General features: G+C 45.0%; 1 protein-coding gene across 1 annotated transcript in view; it reads left to right on the forward strand.

The window, feature by feature from the left end:
• The first annotated feature begins 1,684 nt into the window (after positions 1 to 1,684).
• LOC144953706 (uncharacterized) overlaps positions 1,685 to 24,788 on the forward strand; it is a 42,865-nt gene continuing 19,761 nt past the window's right edge. The window contains exons 1-4 of the mRNA XM_078884266.1: positions 1,685 to 1,752; positions 3,512 to 4,538; positions 13,651 to 14,916; positions 18,744 to 18,789. Of these exons, the coding sequence (XP_078740392.1) occupies positions 3,552 to 4,538; positions 13,651 to 14,916; positions 18,744 to 18,789 (2,299 nt within the window). The 5' untranslated portion in view covers positions 1,685 to 1,752; positions 3,512 to 3,551. The remainder of the gene's footprint in view (positions 1,753 to 3,511; positions 4,539 to 13,650; positions 14,917 to 18,743; positions 18,790 to 24,788) is intronic.

Here is a 24,788-nt window from a genome sequence, read left to right on the forward strand (position 1 = left end):
ACATAACCCCTACCACTAACCCCTAACCCTAACATCTAACTTCTAACCCTAACCCCTAACCCAACCCTAACCCTTACCCCTAACCGTAAACCCTAACCCCTAACCGTAAACCCTAACCCCTAACCTAACCCCTAACCGTAAACCCTAACCCCTAACCGTAAACCCTAACCCCTAACGTAACCCCTAACCGTAAACCCTAACCCCTAACCGTAAACCCTAACCCCTAACCGTAAACCCTAACCCAACCCACACCGGGTACTCGTTTGAGGCCGAGTGGACACTGCTGCTCCCTTTCTGTCAACAAACTTGAACTCTGACCCCGCTCTCTGACGTCACCGCGCGGCGTGACCTCATCGGCGTCAAACGCTAGGGGGAGGTGTGCCTCGCTAGTGACGTCATGTCACCTACCCCGACCACCGCGCTTTTGAGCGTGACGTCACCTCTGCTCGGCCACTGCCGATATCTGTCCCAGTGCAAATCCTTATTTGGGCAAAGCCACGCCCGGTGACTGGCGCCTCATTAACATAATTTATTCGTGAAAGCCGTCGCTAGTTGAGAGCCGTTCATTGTGGGAGGGGAGTGTCATCGTACCCCGCAAGTGACGTCATGTCACCTGCTGCCGCGTGACGTCGCGAGGGACCAGAAAGTTGCCGCTCCGCCCGGGAACTAAAATCCGAGGTGAGAAATTCTCATCGCGGTTGTGGTGGTTGTGGTTGTGGTGGTGCTTGTGGTGGTGGTGGTGCTTGTGGTGGTGGTTGTGGTGGGGGTGATGTTGGTTGTGGTGGTGGTACCAATGGTGTAAATGCTTACCCCGAGCTCTCATACTCTTGTAGTAAGTATTTAGGACGCTTTGACGACGGGGTCGGAGGCACACTTATTTATGAATACCAACTCGTGTACAGTAACGGGTACACACACCACTTGAAGGGGTATCGTCCCCTTCACTCGTCTAACAGGGAGACACAACGCCTAACCCCGCTAACCTACGCCCGAGTCCTCCACTACGGAGTCTCCAGACTGGCTCTTATAAGAACGTCAGTCTGGGCTCTCGGGGCCACGCCACCGGCTTTCCCTGGTCGGTCCTGACAAGGACAGCGAGCCAGGGGAGCTCCGGGGCCTATTCTAGCTGGTCTTCACTCTTCACTGGTTAAAGCTAACACTCGACCTCGAGCACTCCGGCTCACCACCTTTTATAGCACTCGGCCCCTGGGAGGGGCCCGTGGGGGATGCAGGTGCGGACGTCGGTGTGAGCACCTCCTCTGTGTACGGCCCTAGCCACGCCCCTTGTGTTTGTTACCCATCCGTGCCCATACATTTCCACAATTACACCTCTACACTCTTATGGTGCATTGTCTTTGAGTTGTGCGCCTTTTGCCGTCATCTGGTCCAACACCATGTGAGACTAGGCTCTAAGGAAAGCTGTCTCGGGTGTGGACCAATCAACTTCAAGGACAGTGCACATACATTATCAGAGTTATGTTTTTTTGTTTGCATTACGACTGCAGGTATTGTGGTCTATGCAAACAAGACTCCTCGTAAAAAAAGGTGTCAGTTTTGTTGCCAGATAGAAAGGTAAAAAACCAATTATCTCTCGCTTAAGTTGAATTTGTCTTCACCCGACTCGCCACTTTGTAACTTTGTTTTACTTTAAATATTAACACAGTTTTTATTTTTACCAGGCCAAGCCCGCTTGAGCTGCTGTACCGCTCTTGTTTTCAGAAGCGACCTGCCCACAACAACAATAACAACAAGGTGGGGCTTGTCAACAGCGTGGTGGTGTTCACTCTGGACGTGTGACGGTGTTCACTCTAGACGCGTGGAGGTGTTCACTCTAGACGCGTGGCGGTGTTCACTCTGGACGCGTGGCGGTGTTCACTCTAGACACGTGGCGGTGTTCACTCTAGACACGTGGCGGTGTTCACTCTAGACACGTGGCGGTGTTCACTCTGGACGCGTGGTGGTGTTCACTGTAGACACATGGCGGTGTTCACTCTAGACACGTGGCGGTGTTCGCTCTGGACGCGTGGCGGTGTTCGCTCTGGACGCGTGGCGGTGTTCACTCGAGATGCGTGGCGGTGTTCACTCTGGACGCGTGGTGGTGTTCACTGTAGACACGTGGCGGTGTTCACTCTAGACACGTGGCGGTGTTCGCTCTGGACGCGTGGCGGTGTTCATTCTAGACGCGTGGCGGTGTTCGCTCTGGACGCGTGGCGGTGTTCATTCTAGACGCGTGGTGGTGTTCGCTCTGGACGCGTGGCGGTGTTCACTCGAGATGCGTGGCGGTGTTCATTCTAGACGCGTGGCGGTGTTCACTCTGGACGCGTGGCGGTGTTCACTCTAGACGCGTGGTGGTGTTCACTGTAGACACGTGGCGGTGTTCACTCTAGACACGTGGCGGTGTTCACTCTGGACGCGTGGCGGTGTTCACTCTCTGCATGTGGAGTGGGGACAAGCGGGGGATCCGGAGGGAAATCCACGCGACCACGGGAAGAGAGAAAGAGACACGCAAACTCCAAATATACAGCAGGCGTCAGGGTCGCGATTGAACCCACGACTTCCTGTATGCCAGGAGAGGTAGTTAACATCTCACCACAGAGAGACACGCAGCCTTGGCAATGTTGATTGATCCTCAATGAATTACTTGGTGGAGTCAGGAAGCATTAATAGTGAGCGGATGAAGGTGGTTAGGCATGGGTCTGGACACACCTCTTAACCATGCCAGTGTGTGACAGTGTAAAGTTTGTGTTGGCAGTAAAGTCTATTAACTCTATTGAACACGGAGGTTATATCACAACAATAGTTTGTTTTCGTTTTCCTCTGAAACGCTTCATAAGAATGGAAACAGTCGAGAAGTTAACACAGCACACACATGCAGCTGAAGTCAGATCAGCATTCAAGGACATCGTAAGCCTGGCTGGCTTCACACCTCTAAGTTGCGATTGAACATTAATTTATGCATTTCTGCATAACACAAATAGTATTATTTTCAACACCTTTTGCTATATCAACTGATCTTCTTGGTTCGGAAAGACAGCGTCTGAATGACGCATTCAGACGCTGCCTTTCCGACAGACCTGTTCTTCACCTGAGGATGGCTGCTTGTGTTGTGGCCGAAACGTTGTGATAATTGTATTATGTTTAATTATTTCATTATTTCCCTTATACGTGACTTTACCGAAAGAGCCAAGAAGATTAATCCCTGCAGTCATGAAAACTTTAAATCGAAATTCATGTAAACTGAATTTAGCTTTTAGAAATATTCCTTTTGTAGCCAGACAGCCGAAATTGTGTGCTCGGAGTTTTGGGTTAACATTCATTTTGAAGATACGAGGGCTTCCAGGCATGTTTATGACCATTCACCCTCATTGTGTGCCATAGCAGCCCGTGTGATGAATTTGGTAAACTTTTTCACTATGTCATGAATATATGAATAAGTATAGACTTGTAATTCACGTGTCACTGTGTATATATGCATTCCTCTGTGTGGATATTATTTTTTTTCTGTCTGCAGCTGTCGCTGCCTCTGTCGCTTCATCTGCCGAATTTGTCTGATGGAGCAAAGGCACTCGGCGAAGCTCGGTACGACAAGGCAACAATGCGACCGGTGTGCATACAGCACGGATCATCCTGGAAAATTGACACGGCACCAGAGAACTCACACACGAGAGAAACCCTTCAAGTGCAGTGTGTGTGGGAAGCCGTTTGCACATTCATCTATTCTTGTAATACACCAGAGAACACACACGGGAGAGAAACCTTTCAAGTGCAGTGTGTGTGGGAAGGCGTTTGCACAGTCATCTGCTCTTGTAGCACACCAGAGAACACACACGGGAGAGAAACCCTTCAAGTGCAGTGTGTGTGGGAAGGCGTTTTCAAAGTCATGTGCTCTTAAAAAACACCAGAGAACACACACGGGAGAGAAACCCTTCCAGTGCAGAGTGTGCGGGAAGGCGTTTGCACAGTCATTTGCTCTTGTAGCACACCAGAGAACACACACGGGAGAGAAACCCTTCCAGTGCAGAGTGTGTGGGAAGGCGTTTGCACAGTCATTTGCTCTTGTAGCACACCAGAGAACACACTCGGGAGAGAAACCCTTCAAGTGCACTGTGTGTGGGAAGGCGTTTTCAAAGTCATCTGCTCTTCAAAGACACCAGAGAACACACACGGGAGAGAAACCCTTCAAGTGCAGTGTGTGTGGGAAGGCGTTTGCACATTCATCTGCTCTTGTAATACACCAGAGAACACACACGGGAGAGAAACCCTTCAAGTGCAGTTTGTGTGGGAAGGCGTTTTCAGATCCATCTGCTCTTCATGTCCACCAGAGAAGACACACGGGAGACAAACCCTTCAAGTGCAGTGTGTGTGGGGAGGCGTTTGCACAGTTATCTGCTCTTGAAAGACACCAGAGAACACACATGGGAGAGAAACCCTTCAAGTGCACTGTGTGTGGGAAGGCGTTTGCACATTCATCTGCTCTTGAAAGACACCAGAGAACACACACGGGAGAGAAACCCTTCAAGTGCAGTGTGTGTGGGAAGGTGTTTGCACAGTCATCAAATCTTCAAAGACACCAGAGAAAACAGAAGCATCAGAAGATCCACAAGGAGTGGAGTCTGAAATCAGCTTGTGAAAGTCAAAGTGCCGCAATGAGCCCATCCCTCGTGAAACAAGAACCGGAAGAAAATCCCAGCTTGGACACTTTTAAGGGTATCGAGGTGAAATATGAAGAGGTGAACGTGAAATGTGAAGACGTGATGGTGAAGAGCGAAGAAGTGAAGGTAAAATGTGAAGATGAAGATTCAACTCCCAAATGGGACCTTCACTTCGATGGAGGCAACGTGAAGCAGGAGGAGAATTCTGACTGTGAGGCAGAGCGAGGCAACTCCCAGCAGTTTGTGGAAGTGGAGGTGTGGGTGGACTTCCTCTGAGAATACAAAGTCAAATGGAGACCCGGTAGATGTGTAAGCCTGAGACGATGTCGCTCCAATAGATGCACCTTTGTCACAGGCTGTTAATGACAAGAATGTGAAGTTGAACACTCAATTCCTATGTTCAACCTGCAGGGTAAGAGCGGCCAGTCTTTGTGGACCTGTGGGTTGGGTATATCTCTAACCAGGAGCGAGAGCCAATAAGCTCCCAAGCATTCACTATGTTATCAATTGCATTTATATGGTGCTTGCTTAATCGCCTCGGCAACTCAGAGTTTTGCATCGTATCTCGTTTCAAACACTCGAAGAGCATCCCCAAGTAGCAGCTGCCCCTGTGTGGCACAAGGTGGTGGCCCTGCACCGGCCTGCATGTGGACAAGAGCCTGTCAGTAGGGGGCGATGGTTGATGTGGCATCTCAGTTGTGGAGTTTGTCGGTAATGTTTAGAATTTCATCAATTTTGACCCAGACGCCAGCATGCAATGGCCGACTCGTTTTGAATGGTGCATTAGTATGTTGTACATACACTGTTAAGCAGATGGTGCGTATATTTTTAATTAGCTTCTTGTTAATAGGATGTAACGTAATGCAGTATATTTCAGTGCAGTAATTCAATTTTGTTAATATGCCTGTCAATAATTTAGAATGAATACTTGTATGATGGTGTGCGTACATGTACCATTTTGTCTATAAGGGTCAAACATTGAATAAGTGATGTTAGGACAAAGTGTGTGTTTTGCAAGTAGCCTGTACAGATCACTCAGGTGAGACTCATTGTTCTTGTGGTACAGGTCAAAGGGTACTTTTGTGTTTTCAGGAAGCATCTCCCTCTGGAGCAACTCATCGTCTTTGAAATAGGGAGCACACTCGGATCATTCATCTGTTACAAGGCATACCACTCAAAAGTTACACATAGTGGAGATACATTCTCAACAACACGAATTATAATTTTGTATTACGTGTTGACGTAGATTTTGTCGAATTAGGACGAGAAATGGTCCTTGCCGATTAACGTCTGGATGTTGACAACCATGGGGTGTAGCAAGCCTGACCGCCTGCGGTGCCCCTCACAACCATTTACGGCCTTGGGCCAGGAAAGTCACGAAAAAAATTGTCCACGAACGACGCATCCACGCAAGCACCCGATGCTCCCTTTTGAAGTTTTAATATGAAACAACTTTGAATTGTATATTGTTTTGCATTTGATTATTGTATTTCTTCATTAAAAGCCGATATTTTCCATCTGGAAGACTTCATTGAAAACAACATTTCGTGTGAATTTTCTCTAGTCGTGAGGAAAATGGCCTTTCCGGGGTTCGGTTCGATGCGGACTTTCTCCTGGTTGGGATCGCGGGGTGGAGATAAGGCGACACAGAGCTGGCCGTGCCAGAAGACCGCCGTCTGCAGATCGATTCCAACGCGATCGAACGTCTGTCCCTGCTCCTCCGTCGTTCATGTAGGGGGCGAGTAGGTTTGCAGTGCCTCCTGCATGAAAACGAAGGAAAGTGCAGCGTTCATCACAGATGAAGTTGTGTGCTTATATAAGAGTACTCGCGGGAAGTACCCAGCGTGAAATTTCCCACCTTGTATCGTAATATATAGGATACTAAGGCTAAACACACCCGAGGATTGCACTTTTGTTGAAAAATGAAGTTGCAAATATTTGTCCATTATTGGCCAAAAACGGCATAGGTTAGTATACCGATTTTATATATTGGGACGTGCACATTTCATCATAAAATGTTCAACTTTTAATCTAATACATAGCATACTAAGGGTAAATACAATTGATGAATGAACTTTTTGTTGAAAAAGAAAGCTATGAAAATTTGGCTCATTTTGGTTAAAACCGGCATAAGTAAGTATCCCCGATTTTATTTTTGGGACGTGAAAATGTAATCGTGAAATTTCCCACTTTTAAAGTAACATAGAGCATACTAATGCTGAACAAAATGGAGGAATTCACTTTTTCTTGGAAAATCTAGCTATGAAAATTGAGAAAATTTTGGCCAAGAACAGCATCGGTAAAGTATGCCGATTTGATCTTTTTACTTCAAATTTCATGGTCAAATTTCCCACTTTTAATGTAATATATAGGCTAGGCAGTCTAAACACAACCGAGGAATGCACTTTTTGTTAAAAAATACAGCTGTAAAAATTCGTTCAATTTTAGCCAAAAACGGCAGAGGTTAGTATGTCGATTTTCTGTTTGGGACGTGAACATTTCATCGTGAAATTTTCCACTTTTAATCTAATACGTGGCATACTAAGGCTAAATACAATGGAGGAATTAACTTTCGTCCTAAAATAAAGCTGTCAAAGTTGGGCTTATTGAGCCTAAAAACGACACAGTATGCCGATTAACTTTTTTACATTCGAAAATTTCATGCATGAAATTCCCCACTTTTTGACGTAATATATGGGCTACTCAGGCTAAACACAACCAAGGAATGCACTTTTCGTTGCAAAAAAAAGCTAAAAAAATTTTGATCGATTTTGCCAAAAAACGGCCTAGGTTAGTATGGCGATTATCTTTTATGGACGTGAAAATGTCATCGTGAAATGTCGCCAGCGGTGTGCTGGAGAGCCAAGCCACGACATCTACAAAGCGCTGCTCATAGCGAGTAGCAGCACCGATGGAGGTCGTCACGGCACACACAGAGGGGGTGGGTGGCCAGCACCACGCCCGGCCGCCTTTGTCTCCCCAGTGCTGGCGATGTTGACACACCGCACCGGGTTCTCGTTTGAGGCCGTTTCGACACTGCCGCTCCCTTTCTGTCAACAAACTTGACGTCACCGCTCAGCGTGACCTCATCGGCATCAAACGCCAGGGGGAGGTGTACCCCGCAAGTGACGTCATGTCACCTGCTGCCGCGTGACGTCACGAGGTAACGGAAAGTTGCCGCTCCGCGCGGGAACTGAAATCCGAGGTAAGAAATTCTGATCGCGGTTGTGGTGGTGGTTGTTGTGGTGGTTGTTGTTGTGGTGGTTGTTGTGGTGGTGGTTGTGGTTGTTGTTTACCGAGGTAGAGCCTCGCTCTCTCTCTCTCGTAGGGATGTCAATTGAGTAGCAGCGAGCATGGAAGCGATGTCCTGATTGAAACTTTACAACGCGGGGCCTTGCCTCCTGCCCTCGCCTGATCGCGTTCGCTTCAATTCTCTCGCTTCGTTGAGCAATTTCGATGTAAAGCTTCTTTCGTGACTGCAGTGATTCATCTGCTTGGTTCTTTCGGTAAAGTCATCACGTAGAATGGAAATAATGAAATAATAAACATAAAACAATAAAAATGTAACATAATAAACTTTTAATATGTTTTACATCACGTAGAATGGAAATAATAAAATAGTAAAACTAATATGTTAAATAATTTTTATTATTTTATTATTTCCATTCTACGTGACTTTACCGAAAGAACCAAGAAGATAGTTTAGCAACCTGTGGAAGAACGCGATCAGCCAGGCGATGCGTTAGTTGTGTTAACTCTAGATTTGAAGCTTTTGTGACTGCAAGGATTCATGCTCTTAGGTTTGTTAGGTAAAGTCACCGTGTAGGTGAAAAAATAAATAAAAATTAATAAAAGTAACAATAGAAATAAAATATTAAATAAAAAATAACGACGTTTCGGAGGCAACACAAGTCTCCGTCATCAGGTGGGACCGTCACAGCCAGATTTGCTGCATCAAGTGAGGCGTGATTTTTTATTATTTTATTTCTATTTTTACTTTTATTAATTTTAAATTAATTTGTTACCGACATGGTGACTTTACCGAAACAACCTAAGAGTACGTCAGTTGGTGTGTTGACCGACTCTCTGTGTTGTATTACATTTCAAATATTAAGTTTGTTTGATTAAGTGTCTCTCTCTGTGTGCAGTCACCAAAGCTCCAAATCTCTCATTGACACAAGGCCGTAATTATAATGTTATAATAAATATAATATATATTAATTATAATGTTATAATAAGTATATGTTATAATAATTATAACATGTTATAATAATCATAATATGTTATAATAATTATAATAATCAAATATGCCCCTCCAATATATTTCTGTAAAATATTTGTAAATAATAATTGCGATGCTCTGTTAATAAAAAGAACAATTTGCTAAACCTTGGCCACGAAATCTGGAGTTGTCTTCATATCACAATGCATAGATTTCTGTTTATATGATTGCGTTGTACTTTATGAATCCCTAATCTCTGCCATTACATACTATGAAACAAGAAAAGGTAAAAAAGAAAAAACAGAGCAATGTAATACAATACACTATTAGACATTATTGTATCAAATAAAACAAATTCCATCCCATGTGTTAGTGCACTTTTAAAAATATGTTTGGGAGGAAATGGCAGGAAATGAGTTTTCAAATTTAGATATTTTTCTGGGGGGGGGACCCCAGACCCCCCTGGAAGATTTGGTCCCCCCCAATGTTGACTCCATGGCTACGGCCTTGCATTGACGTGCTAATTTCTCTACCCCCCCCCCTCTCTACCCCCCCCCTCTCTCTGCCCCCCCCCCTCTCTCTGCCCCTCTCTCTATTTAAGGCCTCGACACAGGCGTTGTTTCTCTGTGTGCTTGTGTCTCTCTCTGTGTGTCTCTGTGTCATCTCTCTGTGTCTATGTGTGTGTGTCTCTCTCTGTGTGTCTGTGTCATCTGTCTGTGTGTCTACAGTGAGGGAAAAGAGTATTTGATCCCCTGCTGATTTTGTACGATTGCCCACTGACAAAGAAATGATCAGTCTATAATTTTAATGGTAGGTTTATTTGAACAGTGAGAGACAGAATAACAACAACAAAAATCCAGAAAAACGCATGTCAAAATGTTATAAATGGATTTGCGTTTTAATGAGGGAAATAAGTATTTGACCCCTCTGCAAAACATGACTTAGTACTTGGTGGCAAAACCCTTGTTGGCAATCACAGAGTTCAGACGTTTCTTGTAGTTGGCCACCAGGTTTGCACACATTTCAGGAGGGATTTTGTCCCACTCCTCTTTGCAGATCTTCTCCAAGTCATTAAGGTTTCGAGGCTGACGTTTGGCAACTCGAACCTTCAGCTCCCTCCACATATTTTCTATGGGATTAAGGTCTGGAGACTGGCTAGGCCACTCCAGGACCTTAATGTGCTTCTTCTTGAGCCACTCCTTTGTTGCCTTGGCCGTGTGTTTTGGGTCATTGTCATGCTGGAATACCCATCCACGACCTATTTTCAATGCCCTGGCTGAGGGAAGGAGGTTCTCACCCAAGATTTGACAGTACATGGCCCCGTCCATCGTCCCTTTGATGCGGTGAAGTTGTCATGTCCCTTTAGCAGAAAAACACCCCCAAAGCATAATGTTTCCATCTCCATGTTTGACGGTGGTGATGGTGTTCTTGGGGTGATAGGCAGCATTCCTCTTCCAAACGCGGCGAGTTGAGTTGATGCCAAAGAGCTCCATTTTGATCTCATCTGACCACAACACTTTCACCCAGTTGTCCTCTGAATCATTCAGATGTTCATTGGCAAACTTCAGATGGGCATGTAAATGTGCTTTCTTGAGCAGGGGGACCTTGCGGGCGCTGCAGGATTTCAGTCCTTCACGGCGTAGTGTGTTACCAACTGTTTTCTTGGTGACTATAGTCTCAGCTGCCTTGAGATCATTGACAAGATCCTCCCGTGTAGTTCTGGGCTGATTCCTCACCGTTTTCATGATCATTGCAACTCCACGAGGTGAGATCTTGCATGGAGCCCCAGGCCGAGTGAGATTTACAGTTCTTTTGTGTTTCTTCCATTTGCGAATAATCGCACCAACTGTTGTCACCTTATCGCCAAGCTGCTTGGCGATGGTCTTGTAGCCCATTCCAGCCTTGTGTAGGTCTACAATCTTGTCCCTGACATCCTTGGAGAGCTCTTTGGTCTTGGCCATGGTGGAGAGTTTGGAATCTGATTGATTGATTTCTACTGTGAACAGGTGTCTTTTATACAGGTAACAAGCTGATATTAGGAGCACTCCCTTTAAGAGTGTGCTCCTAATCTCAGCTCGTTACCTGTATAAAAGACACCTGGGAGCCAGAAATCATTCTGATTGAGAGGGGGTCAAATACTTATTTCCCTCATTAAAATGCAAATCAATTTATAACATTTTTGACATGCGTTTTTCTGGATTTTTGTTGTTGTTATTCTGTCTCTCACTGTTCAAATAAACCTACCATTAAAATTATAGACTGATCATTTCTTTGTCAGTGGGCAAACGTACAAAATCAGCAGGGGATCAAATACTTTTTTACCTCACTGTATGTGTGTGTCTCTCTTTGTGTGTCTCTGTGTCATCTCTCTCTGTGTGTCTATGTGTGTGTCTCTCTCTCTGTGTCTTTCTGTCATCTCTCTCTGCTTATGTGTCTGTCTATGTGTCTCTGTGTCTGTTTTGTCTCTCTCTCAAATTGAGCAATCTTTGGAAGAACGTTATCAACCAGTTGGGGTGTTGACTGTTATGTTAGCTGACTCTCTGTTGTATTGCATTACATTTCTAAGTTTACTAGGTTTTTTTTCTCTTTCATTTGTACCTGATGATGATTGCTTGTGTTGCAATCGAAACGTCGTATGCTATTTGCACACAGCGTTGGTTTAGGTGCTTTTTGTGGAATATTTTGCTGTTTTTCCCTGGATTTTAATGTTTGCACAGTCACATAGTCACTTTAAGATGTTTCCTCGTTCATGTTTTAGTTTTTTGTTTGTTACGGTTGCATCCGATTCAAGAGCCGAATGGCTCACGCGGCTATACCAAATAAATGAAACAGAAACTATAAATTGATTTATTTATTTATTCTACGTGACTTTACCGAAAGAACCAAAGAGTATCTTGCTTAAGTTTTAATTTCTCTTCACCTGGCTCGCTACTTTGTAACTTTGTTTTATTTGAAATATTCACACTTTTTTTTTTCATTTTTTACCAGGCCACGCCCGCTTGAGCTGCTGTACCGCTCTTGTTTTCAGAAGCGACCTGCTCACAACAACAACAACAACAAGGTGAGGCTTGTCAACAGCGTGGTGGTGTTCACTCTGGACGCGTGGCGGTGTTCACTCTGGACGCGTGGCGGTGTTCACTCTAGACGCGTGACGGTGTTCACTCTGGACGCGTGGCGGTGTTCACTCTGGACGCGTGGCGGTGTTCACTCTGGACGCGTGGCGGTGTTCACTCTGGACGCGTGGCGTTGTTCACTCTGGACGCGTGGCGGTGTTCACTCTGGACGCGTGGTGGTGTTCACTCTGGACGCGTGGCGGTGTTCACTCTGGACGCGTGGCGGTGTTCACTCTGGACGCGTGGCGTTGTTCACTCTGGACGCGTGGCGGTGTTCACTCTGGACGCGTGGCGGTGTTCACTCTGGACGCGTGGCGGTGTTCACTCTGGACGCGTGGCGGTGTTCACTCTGGACGCGTGGCGGTGTTCACTCTGGACGCGTGACGGTGTTCACTCTGGACGCGTGGCGTTGTTCATTCTGGACGCGTGGCGGTGTTCACTCTGGACGCGTGGCGGTGTTCACTCTGGACGCGTGGCGGTGTTCACTCTGGACGCGTGGCGGTGTTCACTCTGGACGCGTGGCGGTGTTCACTCTGGACGCGTGGCGGTGTTCACTCTGGACGCGTGGCGGTGTTCACTCTGGACGCGTGGCGTTGTTCACTCTCTGCATGTGGAGTGGGGACAATCGGGGGATCCGCAGGGAAATCCACGCGACCACGGGAAGAGAGAAAGACACACAAACTAAATATACAGCAGGCGTCAGGGTTGGGATGAATCCACGACTTCCTGTATGCCAGGAGAGGTAGTTAACATCTCACCACGGGGAGCGAGAGAGACACGCAGCCTCAGGGGTGTTGATTAATCCTCATTGAATTACTTTGTGGAGTCAGGAAGCATTAATAGTGAGCAAATGAAGGTGGGTAGGCATGGGTCTGGACACACCTCTTAACCATGCCAGTGTGTGACAGTGTAAAGTTTGTGTTGGCAGTTAAGTCTATTAACTCTATTGAACACGGAGGTTATACTGTATCACAACAATAGTTTGTTTTTGTTTTCCTCTGGAACTTTATAAGAATGGAAACAGTCAAGAAGTTAACACAGCACACACATGCAGCTGAAGTCAGATCTGTTCATTCCAGCGTGCAAGGACATCGTGAGCCTGGCTGGCTTCACACCTCTAAGTTGCGATTGAACATTAATTTATGCATTTTTGCATAACACAATTAGTATTATTTTCAACACCTTTTGCTATGTCAGCTAAATTTAGCTTTCATAAATATTCCTTTTGTAGCTAGACAGCCTAAAATTGCGTGCTCTGAGTTTTGGGTTAACATTCATTTTGAAGATACGAGGGCTTCCAGGCATGTTTATGACCATTCACCCTCTCATTGTGTGCCCTACCAGCCCGTGTGATGAATTTGGGAAACTTTTTCACTATGTCATGAATATATGAATAAGTGTCGACTTACAAGTCATGTGTTACTGTGTAAATATGCATTCCTCTGTGCATCGATACTGACGTGGATGTAACTTTTTTTCTGTCTGCAGCTGTCGCTTCCTCTGCAGAATTGGTCTGATGGAGCAAAGGCACTCGGCGCGGCTCGGTGCAAAAAGGCATCAATGCGACCGGTGTGCATACAGCACGGATCATCCTGGACATTTGACAAGGCACCAGAAAACTCACACAGGAGAGAAACCCTTCAAGGGCAGTGTGTGTGGGAAGGCGTTTTCAGATTCATCTACTCGTGTAAAACACCAGAGAATGCACACGGGAGATAAACCCTTCAAGTGCAGTGTGTGTGGGGAGGCGTTTGCACAGTCATCTGCTCTTGAAAGACACCAGAGAACACACACGGGAGAGAAACCCTTCAAGTGCAGTGTGTGTGGGAAGGCGTTTTCACAGTCAACTAATCTTGTAGCACACCAGAGAACACACACGGGAGAGAAACCCTTCAAGTGCAGTGTGTGTGGGAAGGCGTTTTCACAGTCAACTAATCTTGTAACACACCAGAAAACTCACACGGGAGAGAAACCCTTTAAGTGCAGTGTGTGTGGGAAGGCGTTTTTATTTTCATCTCATCTTGAAATACACCAGAGAACACACACGAGAGAGAAACCCTTCAGGTGCACTCTGTGCGGGGCGGCATTTGCACGTAAAGATTATCTTCAAGTACACCAGAGAACACACACGGGAGAGAAACCCTTCAAGTGCAGTGCGTGTGGGAAGGCGTTTTCAGATGCATCTACTCTTGTAACACACCAGAGAACACACACGGGAGAGAAACCCTTCAAGTGCAGTGTGTGTGGGAAGGCGTTTTCACAGTCAACTAATCTTGTAGCACACCAGAGAACACACACCAGAGAGAAACCCTTCAGGTGCACTCTGTGCGGGACGGCATTTGCACGTGATCAAACTCTTCAAGTACACCAGAGAACACACACGGGAGAAAAACCCTTCAAGTGCAGTGTGTGTGGGAAGGCGTTTGCACTGTCATCTGGTCTTGAAAGACACCAGAGAACACACACGGGAGAGAAACCCTTTAAGTGCAGTGTGTGTGGGAAGGCGTTTGCACAGTCATCTACTCTTCAAAGACACCAGAGAACACACAAGCATCAGAAGATCCACAAGGAGTGGAGTCTGAAATCAGCTTGCGAAAGTAAAAGTGCCGCAATGAGCCCATCCCTCATCAAACAAGAACCGGAAGACAATTCCAGCTTGGACGCTTTTAAAGGTATCGAGGTGAAACGTGAAGAAGTGATGGTGAAGAGTGAAGAAGTGATGGTGAAGAGCGAAGAAGTGAAGGTAAAATGTGAAGATGAAGATTCAACTCCAAAATCGGACCTTCACATCGATGGAGGCAACGTGAAGCAGGAGGAGAATTCTGACTGTGAGGCAGAGCGAGGCAACTCCCAGCAGTTTGTGGAAGTGGAGGTGTGGGTGGACTTCCTCCGAGACAATACAAAGTCAAATGGAGACCCGGTAGATGTGTAAGCCAGTGACGATGTCGCTCCAATAGACGCACCTTTGTGACAGGCTTTTTGTGACAAGAATGAAGTTGAACACTCAATTCCTAGGTTCAACCTGCAGAGTAAGAGCGGCCAGTCTGTGTGGACCTGTGTGTTGGGTAGATCTCTAACCAGGAGCGAGAGCCAATAAGCTCCCAAGCATTCGCTATGTTATCAATTGCATTTATATGGTGCTTGCTTAATCGCCTCGGCAACTCGGAGTTCTATAAACATACAAACAGACATAATTTCAACCGTGATGATGGGTACAAACTTAGTAATCATTGGAAAGATGTTAGCAACCACGCAAAAAAGACTTAATTACACATTTTTGGACCATCTTATCTGACAGGCACTATTTTACTTTACTTTACCGAGTGTTAACATCCCCAGTGTTTAACAGTACTCTCTTCATTGTTCAGCCAGCACTGGTATAAACATTGGCATTTTCGTTCTTTTCTATCATGTGTATCAACAGGTGCTTGTACACAAACATGTCCACGTACACTTGCACCCCACACTCTCTTTTGGCCTCCCCTCCCCCTCTCTGTCCAATGCGTTGGCGTGTGCAGCAGTAGTTGCTTGCGCACAACCACGTCCACGCCGCCGACTCTCGTGTACCACGTCGTGCATTCTTTTGGCCCCTCCCCCCCTCCCCCTCCCGATGCGTTCTACGTGGCACGTCGTGCCGTCTTTGAGCCCCGCCCCCCTCCCTCCCGATACGTTCCATTCATTGGCTACCACATTCTGATGAGCCCCCCCCCCCTCTCCTCCCCCCTCAACTTGCTTTTAAGGGATTACATCTTGAATCATTGCCTCACTTGATGCAGCAAATCTGGCTGTGACGGTCCCACCTGATGACGGAGACTTGTGTTGCCTCCGAAACGTCGTGATTTTTATTTTATTTTACTTTCATTAATTTTAATGTTTTACCTACGTGACTTTACCGAAAGAACCTAAGAATTTGAATCCTTGCAGTCACGAAAGCTTCAAATCTAGAATGAGTTCTATATCGTTTCTCGTCTCAAACACTTGAAGAGCATCCCCGAGTAGCAGCTGCCCCTATGTGGCACAAGGTGGTGGCCCTGCACTGGCCTGCATGTGGACAAGAGCCTGTCAGTAGGGGGCGATGGTTGATGTGGCATCTCAGTTGTGGAGTTTGTAGATAATGTTTTTAGAATTTGCTACATTTTGACCCAGATGCCAGCATGCAATGGCCGACTCGTTTTGAGTGGTGCATTAGTATGTTGTACATACACTGTTAAGCAGACGGTGCGTATTTTTTTAATTAGCTTCTTGTTAATAGGATGTAACCTAATGCAGTATATTTCAGTGCAGTAATTAAATTTTGTTAATATGCCTGTCAATAATTTAGAATGAATACTTGTATGATGGTGTGCGTACATGTACCATTTTGTCTATTAGGGTCAAACATTGAATAAGTGATGTTAGGACAAAGTGTGTGTTTTGCAAGTAACCTGTACAGATCACTCAGGTGAGACTCATTGTTCTTGTGATACAGGTAAAAGGGTATTTTTGTGTTTTCAGGAAGCATCTCCCTCTGGAGCAACTCATTGTCTTTGAAATAGTGAGCACACTCGGATCATTCATCTGTTACAAGGCAAACCACTCAAAAGTTACACGTAGAGGAGATACATTCTCTACAACACGAATTATAATTTTGTATTACGTGTTGACGTAGATTTTGTCTAACTAGGAAGAGAAATACTCCTTGCTGATTAACGTCTGGATATTCGTAATTGTCAGTTGAAGCAACCCCGGCTGCTCTTGAGACGCTGTGCACCAATACGGGTCCACAGGTGGCTTGCACTGAATCAATGACGGACTCCCAGAAGGCTGTGCTAGTTATAGTTTGTGTAAAATATTCCTCTTGTTTCATGGAGAGATCGATAAATGAAAGATGTCGTGTCTGCTGATCTGCTTCATAGCAAGGAGGTAATTTTAAGAGCACATTTGAAATGCATTTTTGGTACAGATTTGTATTCGGTTACAAGGCAGAGCACATCTAGTAGATACATTCTGCACAACAACACTCATTCGAATTTTGCATGATGTCTTATATGTTGGCGAACTAGGACGAGAAATGGTCCTTGCCGATTAACGTCTGGATGTTGACAACCATGGGGTTGAAGCAAGCCTCACTGCCTGCGGCGCCCCTCACAACCATTTACGGCCTTGGGCCAGGAAAGTCACAAAAAAAATTCACACGAACGACACATCCACGCAAGCACCCGATGCTCCGTTTAGAAGTTTTAAAATGAAACAACTTTGAATTGTATTCTTTTTGAATTAGATTATTGTATTTCTTAATTAAAAGCTGATATCATTTTCCATCTGGAAGACTTCATTGAAAACGACATTTCGTGTGAATTTTCTCTAGTTGTTAAGTAGATGGCCTTACCGGGGTTCGGTTCGATGCGGACTTTCACCTGGTTGGGATCGTGGGGTGGAGATGAGGCGACACAGAGCTGGCTGTGCCAGAAGACCGCCGTGTGCAGATCGATTCCAACGCGATCGAACGTCTGTCCCTGCTCCTCCGTCGTTCATGTAGGGGGCGAGTAGGTTTGCAGCGCCCCCTGCATGAAAACGAAGGAAAGTGCAGCGTTCATCACAGATGAAGTTGTGTGCTTATATAAGAGTACTCGCGGGAAGTACCCGGCGTGAAATTTCCCACCTTGTATCGTAATATATAGGATACTAAGGCTAAGCACACCCGAGGATTGCACTTTTGTTGAAAAATGAAGTTGCAAATATTTGTCCATTATTAGCCACAAACGGCAGAGGTTAGTATGTTGATTTTCTGTTTGGGACGTGAACATTTCATCGTGAAATTTTCCACTTTTAATCTAATACATAGCAAACTAAGGCTAAATACAATGGAGCAATGAACCTTTGTCGACAAATAAGGCTGTGAAAGTTTGGCCAATTTTGGCCGATTTTATTTTTTTACTTTAAAATTTCATGGTGAAATTTACCATTTTTTTACGTAATATATAGGATACTAAGGCTAAGCACACCCGAGGATTGCACTTTTGTTGAAAAATGAAGCTGTAAAAATTTGCCCATTATTGGCCAAAAACGGCATAGGTTAGTATGCTGAAAACGGCATTTTAATCTAATACATGGCATACTAAGGGTAAATACAATAGAGGAATAAACTTTCGTCCTAAAATAAAGCTGTGAAAGTTGGGCTTATTCAGCCTAAAAACGGCACAGTATGCCGATTAACTTTTTTACATAAGAAAATTTCATGCATGAAATTCCCCACTTTTTGACGTAATATATGGGCTACTCAGGCTAAACGCAACCAAGGAATGCACTTTTCGTTGCAAAAAAGCTAAAAAAAATTGGATCAATTTTGCCAAAAAACGGCCTAGGTTAGTATGGCGATTTTCCTTTTATGGACGTGAAAATGTCATCGTGAAATGTCGCCAGCGGTGTGCTGGAGAGCCAAGCCACGACATCTACAAAGTGCTGCTCATAGCGAGTAGCAGCACCGATGGAGGTCGTCACGGCACACACAGAGGGGGTGGGTGGCCAGCACCACGCCCGGCCGCCTTTGTCTTCCTAGTGGCGATGTTGACACACCGCACCGGGTACTCGTTTGAGGCTGAGTCGACGAAGGGGAGGCTCAGGACCGGCTCAGAAAGTCGTCACTGGCGGTGTTGGCCACGAGCGGGAATGGAACTCGGCTGGTCGGTACGGAGCGCAGCGCTCACCACGACACTGCCGCTCCCCTTCTGTCAACAAACTTGAACTCTGACCCCGCCCTCTGACGTCACCGCTCAGCGTGACCTCATCGGCATCAAACGCGAGAGGGAGGTGTACCCCGCAAGTGACGTCATGTCACCTACTGCCGCGTGACGTCACGAGGTAACGGAAAGTTGCCGCTCCGCGCGGGAACTGAAATCCGAGGTAAGAAATTCTCATCGCGGTTGTGGTGGTTGTTGTTGTTGTGGTGGTTGTGATGGTGGTTGTTGTTGTGGTGGTGGTTGTGGTTGTTGTTTACCGAGGTAGAGCCTCGCTCTCTCTCTCTCGTAGGGATGTTATTTGAGTAGCAGCGAGCATGGAAGCGATGTCCTGATTGAAACTTTACAACGCGGGGCCTTGCCTCCTGCCCTCGCCTGGTCGCGTTTTTATATTTTTATTTTATTATTTCCATCTACGTGACTTTACCGAAAGAACCAAGAAGATAGTTTAGCAACCTGTGGAAGAACGCGATCAGCCAGGCGATGCGTTAGTTGTGTTAACTCTAGATTTGAAGCTTTTGTGACTGCAAGGATTCATGCCCTTAGGTTTGTTCGGTAAAGTCACCGTGTAGGTGAAAAATTAAATAAAAATTAATAAAAGTAACAATAGAAATAAAATATAAAATAATAAATCACGACGTTTCGGAGGCAACACAAGTCATCAGGTGGGACCGTCACAGCCAGATTTGCTGCATCAAGTGAAGCGTGATTTTTTTATTATTTTATTTCTATTTTTACTTTTATTAAATTTAATTTAATTTTCTACCTACATGGTGACTTTACCAAAATAACCTAAGAGTACGTTAGTTGGTGTGTTGACCGACTCTGTGTTGCATTACATTTCAAATATTAAGTTTGTTGTGTCTCTCTCTGTGTGCAGTCACCAAAGCTCAAAATCTCTCATTGACACAAGGCCGTAGTTATAATGTTATAATAAATATAATATATATTAATTATAATGTTATAATAAGTATAATATGTTATAATAAATATAACATGTTATAATAATCATAATATGTTATAATAATTATAATAATCAAATATGCCCCTCCAATATATTTCTGTAAAATATTTGTAAATAATAATTGCGATGCTCTGTTAATAAAAAGAACAATTTGCTAAACCTTGGCCACGAAATCTGGAGTTGTCTTCATATCACAATGCATACATTTCTGTTTACATGATTGCGTTGTACTTTATGAATCCCTAATCTCTGCCATTACATACTATGAAACAAGAAAAGGTAAAAAAGAAAAAAACAGAGCAATGTAATACAATACACTATTAGACATTATTGTATCAAATAAAACAAATTCCATCCCATGTGTTAGTGAACTTTTAAAAATATGTTTGGGAGGAAATGGCAGGAAATGAGTTTTCAAATTTAGATATTTTTCTGGGGGGGGGGACCCCAGACCCCCCTGGAAGATTTGGTCCCCCCCCAATGTTGACTCCATGGCTACGGCCTTGCATTGACGTGCTAATTTCTCTACCCCCCCCCTCTCTACCCCCCCCTCTCTCTGCCCCTCTCTCTATTTAAGGCCTCGACACAGGCGTTGTTTCTCTGTGTGCTTGTGTCTCTCTCTGTGTGTCTCTGTGTCATCTCTCTGTGTCTATGTGTGTGTGTCTCTCTTTGTGTGTCTCTGTGTCATCTCTCTCTGTGTGTCTATGTGTGTGTCTCTCTCTCTGTGTCTTTCTGTCATCTCTCTCTGCTTATGTGTCTGTCTATGTGTCTCTGTGTCTGTGTTTTGTCTCTCTCTCAAATTGAGCAATCTTTGGAAGAACGTTATCAACCAGTTGGGGTGTTGACTGTTATGTTAGCTGACTCTCTGTTGTATTGCATTACATTTCTAAGTTTACTAGGTTTTTTTTCTCTTTCATTTGTACCTGATGATGATTGCTTGTGTTGCAATCGAAACGTTGTATGCTATTTGCACACAGCGTTGGTTTAGGTGCTTTTTGTGGAATATTTTGCTGTTTTTCCCTGGATTTTAATGTTTGCACAGTCACATAGTCACTTTAAGATGTTTCCTCGTTCATGTTTTTGTTTTTTGTTTGTTACGGTTGCATCTGATTCAAGAGCCGAATGGCTCATGGGGCTATACCAAATAAATGAAACTGAAAGTATAATGTAATTTATTTATTTATTCTACGTGACTTTACCGAAAGAACCAAAGAGTATCTTGCTTAAGTTTTAATTTCTCTTCACCTGGCTCGCTACTTTGTAACTTTGTTTTATTTGAAATATTCACACTTTTTTTTCATTTTTTACCAGGCCACGCCCGCTTGAGCTGCTGTACCGCTCTTGTTTTCAGAAGCGACCTGCTCACAACAACAACAAGGTGAGGCTTGTCAACAGCGTGGTGGTGTTCACTCTAGATGCGTGGCGGTGTTCACTCTGGACGTGTGGCGGTGTTCACTCTGGACGCGTGGCGTTGTTCACTCTGGACACGTGGCGTTGTTCGCTCTCTGCATGTGGAGTGGGGACAATCGGGGGATCCGGAGGGAAATCCACGCGACCACGGGAAGAGAGAAAGACACACAAACTAAATATACAGCAGGCGTCAGGGTTGGGATGAATCCACGACTTCCTGTATGCCAGGAGAGGTAGTTAACATCTCACCACGGGGAGCAAGAGAGACACGCAGCCTCGGCGATGTTGATTAATCCTCATTGAATTACTTTGTGGAGTCAGGAAGCATTAATAGTGAGTGGATGAAGGTGGCTAGGCATGGGTCTAGACACACCTCTTAACCATGCCAGTGTGTGACAGTGTAAAGTTTGTGTTTGCAGTTAAGTCTATTAACTCTATTGAACACGGAGGTTATGCTGTATCACAACAATAGTTTGTTTTTGTTTTCCTCTGGAACTTTATAAGAATGGAAACAGTCAAGAAGTTAACACAGCACACACATGCAGCTGAAGTCAGATCTGTTCATTCCAGCGTGCAAGGACATCGTGAGCCTGGCTGGCTTCACACCTCTAAGTTGCGATTGAACATTAATTTATGCATTTTTGCATAACACAAATAGTATTATTTTCAACACCTTTTGCTATGTCAGCTAAATTTAGCTTTCATAAATATTCCTTTTGTAGCTAGACAGCCTAAAATTGTGTGCTCTGAGTTTTGGGTTAACATTCATTTTGAAGATACGAGGGCTTCCAGGCATGTTTATGACCATTCACCCTCTCATTGTGTGCCAGAACAGCCCGTGTGATGAATTTGGGAAACTTTTTCACTATGTCATGAATATATGAATAAGTGTCGACTTATAAGTCATGTGTTACTGTGTAAATATGCATTCCTCTGTGCATCGATACTGACGTGGATATAACTTTTTTTCTGTCTGCAGCTGTCGCTTCCTCTGCAGAATTGGTCTGATGGAGCAAAGGCACTCGGCGCGGCTCGGTGCAAAAAGGCAACAACGCGACCGGTGTGCATACAGCACGGATCATCCTGGACATTTGACAAGGCACCAGAAAACTCACACAGGAGAGAAACCCTTCAAGGGCAGTGTGTGTGGGAAGGCGTTTTCAGATTCATCTACTCGTGTAAAACACCAGAGAATGCACACGGGAGAGAAACCCTTCAAGTGCAGTGTGTGTGGGAAGGCGTTTTCACAGTCAACTAATCTTGTAGCACACCAGAGAACACACACGGGAGAGAAACCCTTCAAGTGCAGTGTGTGTGGGAAGGCGTTTTCACAGTCAACTCATCTTGTAGCACACCAGAGAACACACACGAGAAAGAAACCCTTCAAGTGCAGTGTGTGTGGGAAGGCGTTTTCACAGTCATCTACTCTTGTAACACACCAGAGAACACACACCGGAGAGAAACCCTTCAGGTGCACTCTGTGCGGGACGGCATTTGCACGTAAACAAAATCTTCAAGTACACCAGAGAACACACACGGGAGAGAAACCCTTCAAGTGCAGTGTGTGTGGGGAGGCGTTTGCACAGTCATATGCTCTTGAAAGACACCAGAGAACACACACGGGAGAGAAACCCTTCAAGTGCAGTGTGTGTGGGAAGGCGTTTGCACGTTCATCTGCTCTTGAAAGACACCAGAGAACACAGAAGCATCAGAAGATCCACAAGGAGTGGAGTCTGAAATCAGCTTGCGAAAGTCAAAGTGCCGCAATGAGCCCATCCCTCGTGAAACAAGAACCGGAAGACAATTCCAGCTTGGACGCTTTTAAAGGTATCGAGGTGAAACATGAAGAGGTGAAGGTGAAATTTGAAGAAGTGATGGTGAAGAGCGAAGAAGTGATGGTGAAATGTGAAGAAGTGATGGTGAAGAGTGAAGAAGTGATGGTGAAGAGCGAAGAAGTGATGGTGAAGAGCGAAGAAGTGAAGGTAAAATGTGAAGATGAAGATTCAACTCCAAAATCTGACCTTCACATCGATGGAGGCAACGTGAAGCAGGAGGAGAATTCTGACTGTGAGGCAGAGCGAGGCAACTCCCAGCAGTTTGTGGAAGTGGAGGTGTGGGTGGACTTCCTCCGAGACAATACAAAGTCAAATGGAGACCCGGTAGATGCGTAAGCTTGAGACGATGTCGCTCCAATAGATGCACCTTTGTCACAGGCTTTTAATGACAAGAATGTGAAGTTGAACACTCAATTCCTAGGTTCAACCTGCAGAGTAAGAGCGGCCAGTCTGTGTGGACCTATGGGTTGGGTAGATCTCTAACCAGGAGCGAGAGCCAATAAGCTCCCAAGCATTCGCTATGTTATCAATTGCATTTATATGGTGCTTGCTTAATCGCCTCGGCAACTCTGAGTTTTGCATCGTATCTCGTTTCAAACACTCGAAGAGCATCCCCAAGTAGCAGCTGCCCCTGTGTGGCACAAGGTGGTGGCCGTGCACCGGCCTGCATGTGGACAAGAGCCTGTCAGTAGGGGGCGATGGTTGATGTGGCATCTTAGTTGTGGAGTTTGTAGGTAATGTTTAGAATTTCATCAATTTTGACCCAGATGCCAGCATGCAATGGCCTACTCGTTTTGAATGGTGCATTAGTATGTTGTACATACACTGTTAAGCAGACGGTGCGTATTTTTTAAATTAGCTTCTTGTTAATAGGATGTAACCTAATGCAGTATATTTCAGTGCAGTAATTCAATTTTGTTAATATGCCTGTCAATAATTTAGAATGAATACTTGTATGATGGTGTGCATACATGTATAATTTTGTCTATAAGGGTCAAACATTGAATAAGTGATGTTAGGACAAAGTGTGTGTTTTGCAAGTAACCTGTACAGATCACTCAGGTGAGACTCATAGTTCTTGTGATACAGGTCAAAGGGTACTTTTGTGTTTTCAGGACGCGACGGCCTTTGGAGCAACTCATTGTCTTTGAAATAGGGAGCACACTCAGATCATTCATCAGTTACAAGGCGACCACTCAAAAGTTACACGTAGAGGAGATACATTCTCAACAACACGAATTATAATTTTGTATTACGTGTTGACGTAGATTTTGTCGAATTAGGACGAGAAATGGTCCTTGCTGATTAACGTCTGGATGTTGACAACCATGGGTTGAAGCAAGCCTGACCGCCTGTGGTGCCCCTCAACCATTTACGGCCTTGGGCCAGGAAAGTCATGAAAAAAATTCACACGAACGACGCATCCACGCAAGCACCCGATGCTCCGTTTAAAAGTTTTAAAATGAAACAACTTTGAATTGTATTATTTTTGAATTAGATAATTGTATTTCTTCATTAAAGCTTATTTCATTTTACAACTGGAAGACTTCATTGAAAACAACATTTCGTGTGAAATTTCTCTAGTCGTGAGGTAAATGGCCTTACCAGGGTTCGGTTCGATGCGGACTTTCACCTGGTTGGGATCGCGGGGTGGAGATAAGGCGACACAGAGCTGGCTGTGCCAGAAGACCGCCGTGTGCAGATCGATTCCAACGCGATCGAACGTCTGTCCCTGCTCCTCCGTCGTTCATGTAGGGGGCGAGTAGGTTTGCAGCGCCTCCTGCATGAAAACGAAGGAAAGTGCAGCGTTCATCACAGATGAAGTTGTGTGCTTATATAAGAGTACTCGCGGGAAGTACCCGGCGTGAAATTTCCC

Source organism: Lampetra fluviatilis, chromosome 81, assembly GCF_964198595.1.
Source record: "Lampetra fluviatilis chromosome 81, kcLamFluv1.1, whole genome shotgun sequence".
Lineage (NCBI taxonomy): Eukaryota > Metazoa > Chordata > Hyperoartia > Petromyzontiformes > Petromyzontidae > Lampetra > Lampetra fluviatilis.